Here is an 11,188-nt window from a genome sequence, read left to right as displayed (position 1 = left end):
ATATATATATATATATATATATATATAATTTTAAAAGGGAGTTTATCAATGATGACACAGCCAACAAAAAATGAACTAGACTTTGGTTAGGCACGTTTGAAAGTGCTGAAGCAGCTGCTTTTGCTTATGATGTCGAGGCCTTTAGGCTCAGAGGAACAGATGCACGTCTTAATTTCCCACATCTGTTCCTCGGAGACCTGGCCCCGTCTGATAAGAACATAGACGTGACTAACTCAGCATCGTCAAGTACTACTTCATTCGCGAAAAATCCTTCTCAAATCCAACACAATAAACGGTGCATCAGGCAATGTCGGAACAAAAACAGTGTACCTTCAGCCATGGAACAGAGTACCTCTGTTTTAGACAGAGAAATAAGTATGCAAGCTAAGGCCCCGTATAATAAACCCTTGTGGTATGACCCTTTCCAGGACTCTGTGCATAACGAGAACTTAGTGCACCAGACTTTCCAAATAGAGATGTTAGATGGGAGCGATTTTTATGAATCGACACCAAAATATACTAATAATATACAACAAGAAATTAGTGATATGTGGAAGAATGTATTGTTTTGGGACATCCTTCAACTACACAAATTATATCAGATAAAGCTCATGTCATGACAGCTTTGGCTCATTCTTTCAATTGAGTGAAAAGGCATCAAGACCAACATTATACAATAATCAATTTATAAGAGGATTTGAGTGATCTTAAATCCATCATTTTTAATATTAATTACTTGATCAGATGATATTATCAAACATGTTGAAGCTGATTAAACTCAAGAATGTAATTGAATAAATTGTTTTAGTAAAAAGGAAAATTATGTTTTTTGTCCTCTTGTTTTTATTTTGAGTTTAAATTTTTTTTATATATGCTAAAGGAATTATTGATTGGAGAGCATTAGTTTTAATGCAGTGGAAATTCACAAAATAACACATGCAATTATATTGCTGTCAAACATATTCAAACAACAAAAAGAAAATTAAAAAACAAAAAAGTCCACTCCTGCAATCTTCCATTAAGTCCGTCGTCTCTGAGCTCTCTTCATTGACCTTCTCATTTTCTTGGGATAAATGCCTTCAAAAAAATCGACAAACCATTCTGGCTTACGATATTTAAACATGAGGCTCCACACAACAGTTCCAACAACTAGTCCACAGCTATAGCCTATGACTACTGATTCCCACGTAAATCCACTAAAAAAATATGACTTGTTTTCATCTTCTTCAGAGTCCAATACTGGCTGAGAAGCATCTGATGGATCACTCGTTCCACATTGGTTTGATAAAGGAGGACCACATAGATCAAGGTTACCGCCATACGAGTCATCTTCAAATGTGTTGAACTGTGGACCTTGAGGAATTGGTCCAATAAGAAGATTATGAGAGAGGTTTAAGAAGGAAAGAAAATTCATTCTTGTCAATTCCTGTGGAATCTTTCCAGTGAGCCGATTCCAAGACAGATCTAACGCTTCAAGCGTATTCAATTGCCCCAATTCCATTGGAATATCACCTATGAGATTGTTATGGGATAAATTGAGTAGCCAAAGTGAGCTGAGATCCTTTAGTGTTATAGGAATGACACCTTCAAAATGATTGCTCGAGAGGTCTACGGTTGTCATAATTGTGCTGATTCTTTCTAGCTCAATATCCTGGCCTTTGATCACCAAACTCACAGAATCCTCATACGGTGTGGAATATACAGTCCCGAATGTTTTCATGTACTTGATCTCTCCTGAGACTTCATCGTCTAATTTAATCATTGCCTTAAAGTTTCCAAAAACTTTTGCAGGGAGAGAGCCACTGAATTCATTACGTGAAAGATCAAAAATTCGCAACTTGGGAAAGCAAAATGTAGTCTGACAAGTACTAATTGGTCCATGGAACATATTAGACTTTAATATTAAGACCTGCAGTTGTTGAAGTGTTCCTAGCCAAGCTGGAAATGTGTCATTTATAGCATTATTCCCCATATCAAGAACTTCTAAACCACTACAGTTGAGCAACGACATAGGGAGAATTCCTTCAAAGTGATTGTCATTCAAGACAATGGTACTCAATGAAGTGCTCTTCGCACATAACGGGGGAAGACTCCCTATGAAATTGTTCCTTCTTAAGTCCAACACTCTTAGTTTAGCCTTGCTTCCCAAGCAACTTGGAATCAAGTTACTGAAGTTGTTGAGTGATAAATCTAGAAATTTAAGATCGCTCATGTTACAAATGGATGAAGAGAGTGGACCCTGAAGGGAGTTAAATTTAAGATCAAGATACCTTAGATTATGGAAATGAAATTGTTGTAGGTGGCCTGTTAAAGAATTATGCGAAAGATTTAGGTAGTACAAGTAGTCCCACCTTATGCTACTAAACCAGTTTGGGATTTGGCCACGAATCTTATTGTTAGAAATATCCAAGACATGAAGTTTCTTTGCATTTGTCAAGAAGTGTGGAAAATCCTTCAGTTCACAAGATGATAACTGCAAAATTTCTAGGCTAGGAAAGGTGATATTTATTCCAGCATCACCGGTGATGTTATTCGATGAAAGGTCAAGGGTAGAAAGGTTTGTGAGATTCGCAAGTGATTGAGGAAAAGAACCACTGAGTTGATTATGGCTTAAACCCAGGCGTTCTAATTTTGGGTTTGTTTTGAGCTCATTGGGTAGTCCACTAAATCGATTATTACCGAGCCGCAACTCAACTAGTAAAGGGAGGCTAAACACCGAAGATGGTATGGTACCATTTAGCGAGTTGTACAACAAATGCAGTTCGTTTAGGTTTTGAAGCATGCTAAAATTATTAGGCAGTGGGCCAGATAGGGAATTTCTCGACAAGTCTAAGTCTAGAAGATGTGGCAAGCTTACAATTGTAGAAGGAAACGAACCGATGAAGCTGTTGTTACGAAGATATACACAACTTAGCTCTTGGAGGTTAGAGAAAATGTCGGGAATTTCACCTGAAAAAGAGTTGGACGAAAGATATAGACATGTGAGCTGCTTCAATTGAGAGATTGTGGAAGGAATATTGCCGGTGAAATGATTATTACGGAAATCCAAACGCCAAATTTGTGTAAGATTGCCAATGGAATCAGGAATGGAACCAGAGAATTGACATCCTCGGAGGTTCAATTGATTCAAGGAACTGAAGGTGCCAACTGAATCAGGCAGCTCACCAGAGATTCCTGTGTAGGAAATATCCAACATCAACAGAGTGTTGCTCGGGTGGATCTTTGGTAAAACTCCTTTGAGAAGATCATTGTCACTCAAATAGAGCGTTTCCAATTTTGGCAGAAAGAAAAGACTCTCTGGGAGAACACCTCGCAGATTAGTATGTCCAAGATCCATGTTCCTTAAGGAGGATGAAGAAATATTCACAGGTATCGGAGATGAGATGTTGACACCATAGAGAGATAGTACCTCCAGATTTCTGAAGTTCTGAAGAATTGTTTCAAATGTTCTCTCATCAAGTTGGAGACCACATCCATAACATAAAAGGTCAAGTGAAACCAAATTGGAAAGGTATGATATTTCTGTTGGGATTTCCCCTCCAGAGAAAGAATAAGAAAGGTTGAGATGCCTCAAATTCCTCAATCGGCCAATGTTATGCGGGATTGAAGAAGAATAGAAGTCATTGTAAGCAAGGTCTAGTGTCTGGAGATGATGGAGTTGGAAGAGGCTGCTATTGGGATGAATAGTTCCATTAAGCAGACTGCAACTAAGGTCCAATCCGATAACATGACCAGTTAACATGTCACAAGTGACCCGTCCCAACTGCAGCAATCCCTACTCTCATTCCAAGACTTTGTTTTTGGGATATCATCCCCACATCTAGGTCGGTCAGAGATTTGAAAGGATTGTTTGAAGTGAAGCAAAGCAAAAGCTTCAGTGGGAGAGCAAACATGATGCATCATCACAGAGGAAGAAGAAAAACTTTCACTAATTACCAACAGAAAACAGACAAGTGAATAAAAGAAAAACAGAATTCCCATCTTTTTTTAAAATTTTTTTTGTATTCAACAACTAACAGAATGTTCGTTCTTACAAATCAATCATCATTATCCACACACATATATATATATACTAGTTTATGAGTTACACTTGTGTAATTTTTGTGAAAATATCCCTTTAATGAGTAATAAAATGCAATAACTATAAAAATAATAAATTTAAAGATTGTGACTAAGAAACATTAAATGAGGGTCGTATTTTATTGTTAAAAAATTAATTCCTTTCATGCTAGTAATGGTAAATTTTAAATTTTAGTTACTAGTTAGCAAAATTTCAATCAAGTCACCAATTAAAAATGCATATTTACGACATTCAGAAATTCATATAAAATAGAATTAAAGTAGTCTAATAGAAAGAAAAACAAATAGTAAAAAAATAGAGAAGAAAAAAATACAACATACACATTCTTGTTAGGACTTTAATCATAACAATATAGATGGAAAATGATATACAATATCAGTACATAATTTTTAGAGTTTTTTTCCACGCCTTCTCCCATAATCAATCAAAATTCAAGAATCTTCTTCACCGAGTCAAACTAAAACATGAATAAAGTAGTATATATAATTAACATTAAGCTAAGAGGTGGAAGGTGCTACCACCTAAGCAACCCCCTCTTGTCCATACTATGTGCAATTGTGTATTACACATGTCTAGGATACTAACTTCATGATTTGAACTCAAAATTCTATCACTTCCCAAAGAATTTGTGGAGATTGACTTGTCTATCGTGTATTATATTCATAGTTTTATTTTCCCGGGTATCACAAGTGTATCTTGTGCTTCGAATACCGCTTTATTTTGTTTTCATATTGTTCATTCATCTGTATGTTATACTACTCTTCTTTTCATATTATTTTATTGTTGTTATTACTCTAATTTTCGTAATCCCTTTTTCAAAATGCCTGGCCATGCTTTATTTTTGAGTCGAGAGCCCTCTCATAGAGATAAGGTCTGTGCACATTCTACTTTTCTCTAGACCTCACTTATGAGATTATACTGAATATGTTATAGTTGTTATTGACTTGTCTATCGGACTGTGAAGTAAAACATCCAGACAAATAAAATGGGGTACTGGCCCCCCATCTACCACAAACTAATTTGTGGTTGCAAAAAAATTGTCCCCAGTGTTAAGTCAATTTCCAGAAAGACTCAATCAAGTCTTTAAATCTTGGTTGCTAGTACCAATTATTCCATATTTGTTTTCTCTGAATGTTGTTTTCATTTCGAGGTCATCGACTTTCTCTGCAGTGTGTGTTACGCAAAACAATGTGAATTGGTCCCGTTACGTAAACACACTGTAGAAAAATTTGGTGCAGAACTTGTAACAAATTTCCAATGAAAGATACTATTGCTTGACTAAGTCAAGTGAGAATGTTACAGTGGAATTTTGAAGTCATTGAACCAATTAGTGGTTAAGTGGTTCATGGTACATTCTACATATTTTAATGGCATAATACATATATTGGACCCTAAACTTGGCTTCAAATTTTAACTTTGACCTCCAAAAGATACTATTGCTTGACTAAGTCAAGTGAGAATGTTACAGTGGAATTTTGAAGTCATTGAACCAATTAGTGGTTCATGTTACATTCTACATATTTTAATTTGAGACCACAAGATACAAAAAAAAAAAATTACTTTTTTAAATTCCATGTCAAGTCAAAACCATACAAGCATACTGAAACAGAGGGATTAGTATCTAATTCTCAGATAAGCCAACACTTATAAAATACTTCAGATTTACCTTTAAGCTCTTACCAATTACCATATTTGCCTCTAAACAACTGATGTTGTTTGATATTTTTGATGACGGACATAATTGGTTGCTCACAACTTGTATTTTATTCTCGAAAGCAACCTCTCTATCTCTACCTCAAAGAAATAAGGTTTCCGTACACTCTACCTTTCTTAAACCCCCACTTAAGGGATTACACTGGGTATGTTATTGATGTTGTTGTTGACTTGTCTATGGAAGTGTGAGGTTTAAATTAAAGAAAAAAGAAAAATATCCAGACAAATAAAATGGGGTATTTTCCCCCTCACAAGTCTATTTCCAACTTTGGCATAAATTGAGAGAAAATAATACAACTTTAATTTGGCATCACTAAATTCACAACTTGTGGTCCATGGATGAGTACTAGTCACTTCTAACAACTTGTTACTCATATTTTGTAGTGTTTCACAAAACTTCTTAGAAAACGGAGAAGACTTGAGAAAATAATTAATACTCACCTATGTTCTAATTTTTCTCTAGATGTGTATTCATCTCGAGGTCATCAACTATCTCTGCAAAAACCACTGGGAAACAAAGGGAGAAATATAATACAGTTCAGTTAGCTTCTCTGGAATTGCTAGGTGGTGGACCGGATAGGGAATTACTCAACAAGTCTAATCTTTGTAGACGTTTCAAGCTTAAAATGAACGGGGAAAATGAACCGATAAAGCTGTTATTAGAAAGACCCAATTCAGCTAGCACTTGGAAGTTTGAGAATGCATCCAAAAATTCTCCTCCAAGACAGTTAGACCAAAGATCTAAAAGTGTGAGTTGCTTCAATTTAGAGATTGTTGAAGGAATAGTTCCATGAAAGATAACTACAACTAAGGTTTAGACCGATAACATAACCTGTAAACATGTCACAATTGAATCCATCCCAAGTGCAACAATCGGTACTCTCATTCCAAGAGATTGTTTTTGGGAAAGAAGCTCTACAACACCGACTGGGCCGAGAGATTTCAAAGGATTGCTTGAATTGAAGCAGAGCAGAAGCTTCACTAGGTTTAATTTGTCACTGAACGACACGATGTATTTAGATTTCAATATACATACACATCTTAGTTAACTGTAGTCTGGTATGGAACTAGCAGGATTCAAGGGACCAGGTCCTTGAATAAGTAAAAACAATACAAAAGAAAGTAAAGCACACCTATGTTGCTCGGACTCTTCAAAAGTGCCAACGGGTGCGTGTCGGATTCGCCAAAAGTAGTGTATTTTTGGAGAATCCGAGACGGGTGCAGCATCAAAAGTGAAGAGTCCGCGCAACTAAGAAGCACACACAATATCTCTATATTACTTGTGGATCTGTTTCTCTATACAGGCAAATTCAGAAGCAAATATTGTTTCTAAACATTTGAGAATCGCCTCCATATATCACTAAGTCACAGGTTAACGGGTGGCTCATTCTACTGATTAAAATAACACAAATAATTAAGTTGCTATCAAAACATATACAAACAACAAACAGAAAATTAAGAAGAGAAAAACATAAAAGTTCAGTTAGACAACTAACTAAAATACATCACAATTAAATCCGCCGTCTCGGCCTTGTCTTATTTGACCTTCTCATTTTCTTGGGGAAAATGCCTTCAAAAAATTCCACAAACCATTCTGGCTTACGATATTTAAACATGAGGCTCCACAAAACAGTTCCAACAACTAGTCCAAAACTGTAGCCTATGACTACTGATTCCCAAGTAAATCCACTTAAAAAATATGACTCGTCTTCATCTTCTTCAGAGTCCAATGGTTGAGGAGCATGTGATGGATCACTCGTTCCACATTGCTTTGATAAAGGAGGACCACATAAATCAAGGTTACCGCCATACGAGTCATTTTCAAATGTGTTGAATTGTGGACCTTGAGGAATTGGTCCAATAAGAAGATTATGAGAGAGGTTTAAGAAGGCCAGAAAATTCATTCTTGTCAATTCCTGCGGAATCTTTCCAGTGAGCCTATTCCAAGAGAGATCTAACGCTTCAAGCGTATTCAATTTCCCCAATTCCATTGGAATATCACCTGTGAGATTGTTATGGGATAAATTGAGAAGCCAAAGTGAGCTGAGATCCTTTAGTGTTTGCTGAATGACACCTTCAAAATGGTTGCTCGAGAGGTCTATGGTTGTCATAATTGTGCTGATTCTTTCTAGCACAACATCCTGGCCTTTGATCACCAAACTCACAGAATCGTCATACGATGTGTAAATTGTATTTTCGTGTGGTTTCATGTACTCAATCTGTCCTGTGTCTTCACCCTCTAATTTAATCATTGCCTTGAAGTTTCCAAAAAAATTTGCAGGAAGTGAGCCACTGAATTCATTATGAGAGAGATCAAAAATTCTCAACTTGGGAAAGCAAAACGTAGTCTGACAAGTCCTAATTGGTCCATGGAACACATTGGACTTTAATATTAGAACCTGCAGTTCTTGAAGTGTTCCTAGCCAAGATGGAAATAGGTCATTTATAGCGTTATTCCCCATATCAAGAACTTCTAAACCGCTACAGTTGAGCAACGACACAGGGAGAGTTCCTTCAAAGTGATTGTCATTCAAGACAATGGTACTCAATGAAGTGCTCTTCGCACATAATGGAGAAAGATTCCCAGTGAAATTGCTCCTTCTTAAGTCCAACACTTTTAGACTAGACATGCTTCCCAAGCAGCTTGGAATCGAGATACTGAAGTTGTTGCGTGATAAATCCAGAAATTCAAGCTTGATCATGTTACAAATGGATGAAGAGAGTGGACCCTGAAGGGAGTTAAATTAAGATCAAGATACCATAGATTATGGAAATGAAATTGTTGTAGGTGGCCTGTTAAAGAATTATGCGAAAGGTTTAGGTACCACAAGTAGTCCCACCTCATGCCGCTAAACCAGTTTGGGATTTGGCCACGAATCTTATTGTTAGAAATATCCAAGACCCAAAGTGACTTCACATTTCTCAAGAAGTGTGGAAAATCCTTCAGTTCACAAGATGATAACCACAAATCTTGTAGGCTAGGAAAAGTGATTTGTATTCCCTCATCGACGGTGATGTTATTCGATGAAAGGTCAAGGATAGAAAGGTTTGTGAGATTCGAAAGTGATTGAAGAAAAGAACCACTGAGTTGATTATGGCTTAAATCCAGGCGTGCTAATGTTGGGTTTGTTTTGAGCTCATCGGGTAATCCACTAAATCTATTGTTATCGAGCCACAACTGACCTAGCAAAGGGAGGCTAAACACAGAAGATGGTATGGTACCATTCATTGAGTTGTAGGACAAATTCAGTTTGGTTAGCTTTTGAAGCATGCTCACATTATTAGGCAGTGGGCCAGATAGGGAATTACTCGACAAGTCTAAGTCTTGTAGATGTGGCAAGCTTACAATTGTAGAAGGAAACGAACCGATGAAGCTGTTGTTACCAAGATATAAATAACTTAGCTCTTGGAGGTTAGAGAAGATGTCGGGAATTTCACCTGAAAAAGAGTTGGACGAAAGATGTAGATATGTGAGCTGCTTCAACTGAGAGATTGTGGATGGAATATGGCTGGTGAAATGATTATTACTGAAATCCAAATACTTAATTTGTGTAAGATTGCCAATGGAATCAGGAATGGAACCAGAGAATTGGCATCCTTTGAGGTTCAAGATATTCAAGGAACTCAAGGTGCCAACTGAATCAGGCAGCTCACCGGAGATTCCTGTGTTAGAAATATCCAACTCCAACAGAGTGTTGCTCGGGTGGATCTTTGGTAAAACTCCTTTGAGAAGTTCATTGGAACTCAAATAGAGCCTTTCCAATCCTGGCAGAAGGAAAAAGCTCTCTGTGAGAACACCTCGCAGATTAGTATGTCCAAGATCCATGTACCTTAAGGAGGATGAAGAAATATGCACAGGTATTGAAGATGAGATGTTGACACCATGGAGAGATAGTACCTCTAGATTTGTGAAGTTCTGAATTGTTTCAAATGTTCTCTCATCAAGTTCACATTCATAACAATTAAGTCCAAGTGAAACCAAATAGGAAAGGTATGATATTTCTGTTGGGATTTCCCCTTCAAAGAAAGAACCAGAAAGGTTGAGATGCCTCAAATTCGTCAATCGGCCAATGTTATGTGGGATTGAAGAAGAATAGAAGTCATGTAAGCAAGGTTTAGTGTCCGGAGATGATGGAGCTGGAAGATGCTGCTATTGGGATGAATAGTACCCAAAAGCAAACTGCAACTAAGGTCCAATCCGATAACATGACCAGTTAACAAGTCACAAGTGAAAAACGCGAACCAACCCGAGGTTGAAAAACCCCAAAAAATCTGAATTTTATTAGTTTGGTTTGATTTATAAATTTAAAATTTTACACAAATAGTTTGGTTTGATATTTGGAACATTCAAATCAACCCGATCATGTACACCCCTAGTGGCTAGTACCAATTATTCCATATTTGTTTTCTCTAAATGTTGTTTCATTTCAAGGTTATCGACTATCTCTGCAGTGTGTCACCTAAGTCAATGTGAATTGGTCCCATTATGTAAGACACACGGTAGAACATTTGCTGCAGAATTGTAACAAATTTCCAATGAGAGATACTGTTGCTTGACTAAGTGGAGTGAGAAAAATAAAAAATTAACAATTATTAAAGACATGATTTAACTCCTACATCTACTTAGACGAAACGTAACATTTTTGATACCGTGTGGAATTTTTCAAACTTGTGAGTCATATTCTATAATTTTCCACAAGACTTTTCACATCCATGTAGTTGTAGTAGAAATAGATGTTTAAAAAACTTCCAAGTCTTTAAGCCAATTTCCTCAAAGACTACAGGGGAAAAAAAGGACAAATATGATGAGATGGAAAATAACTAAATCAGTAGTCGAAGCAAATGCTAAAAATAACAATGTTCTTACATAGACCACAAAAAATATTCATGAGATTATTCCAACATTACTTATTATACAGGATATATATTACGTGTCCATATCTCTAATTGTAAGTCTTCTTTACTTTCTTAAACTTCGTGTCAAGTCAAAACCAGACAGACAAGTTGCAACAGAGGGAGTAGTATCTAATTGCACGAAATGATCTCAGATAAGAAAACACTTATTCTATACTTCAGAGATTTACCTTTTACACTGTTTTTCCATGATAATAATAAAATGCAGCTTTTACCATATTTGCTTCTAAACAACTGATGTTATTGGATATCTTTGATGAAGGACACAATTTTATTATTGCAAAATAAGGATCCGATTCGGTCTTACAATTCTTAGACATAACTAAACCAGAACATGTATGCTAGATAGATATTAAACAAAGTCCATAAAGGATATTCATAGCTTCTAAAGGATCCAATTGAGCTACTAAGAAACAGTTAATCTTCCGCAGTCGAAGTTAGCTATTCTTAGTGTAACTGATATAGTGACTCCAGCCAAAA

At 36.4% G+C, this 11,188-nt stretch overlaps 2 protein-coding genes across 4 annotated transcripts in view; both read right to left on the bottom strand.

Moving 5' to 3' along the window:
• LOC102589932 (FAD-dependent urate hydroxylase-like) overlaps positions 1-11,188 on the bottom strand; it is a 30,163-nt gene that overhangs the window by 16,198 nt on the left and 2,777 nt on the right. The window lies entirely within an intron of this gene.
• LOC102591951 (receptor-like protein 12) lies at positions 921-9,889 on the bottom strand. Its single transcript, XM_015314183.1, has 2 exons — positions 7,365-9,889; positions 921-1,077 (listed from the first exon to the last, which is right to left on the bottom strand). The coding sequence occupies exons 1-2, from the start codon at positions 8,494-8,496 to the stop codon at positions 1,019-1,021; spliced, it is 1,191 nt and encodes a 396-aa protein (XP_015169669.1). The 5' UTR covers positions 8,497-9,889; the 3' UTR covers positions 921-1,018.

Source organism: Solanum tuberosum, unplaced genomic scaffold (genome assembly GCF_000226075.1).
Source record: "Solanum tuberosum cultivar DM 1-3 516 R44 unplaced genomic scaffold, SolTub_3.0 scf00283, whole genome shotgun sequence".
Taxonomy (NCBI): Eukaryota; Viridiplantae; Streptophyta; class Magnoliopsida; order Solanales; family Solanaceae; genus Solanum; species Solanum tuberosum.
The sequence above is the reverse complement of the archived record's forward strand: the minus strand, read 5'-3'. Positions and strand labels throughout refer to the sequence as shown.

What these genes read in the sequence shown, in the direction of transcription:
- LOC102591951 (XM_015314183.1), bottom strand. Translation starts at nt 8,496, where the DNA reads ATGATCAAGCTTGAATTTCTGGATTTATCACGCAACAACTTCAGTATC. An exon ending in GTTTGTGGAATTTTTTGAAG is followed by an intron (nt 1,078 to 7,364) that starts GCATTTTCCCCA and finishes ATTTTTTTGAAG; the next exon opens with GCATTTATCCCAAGAAAATG.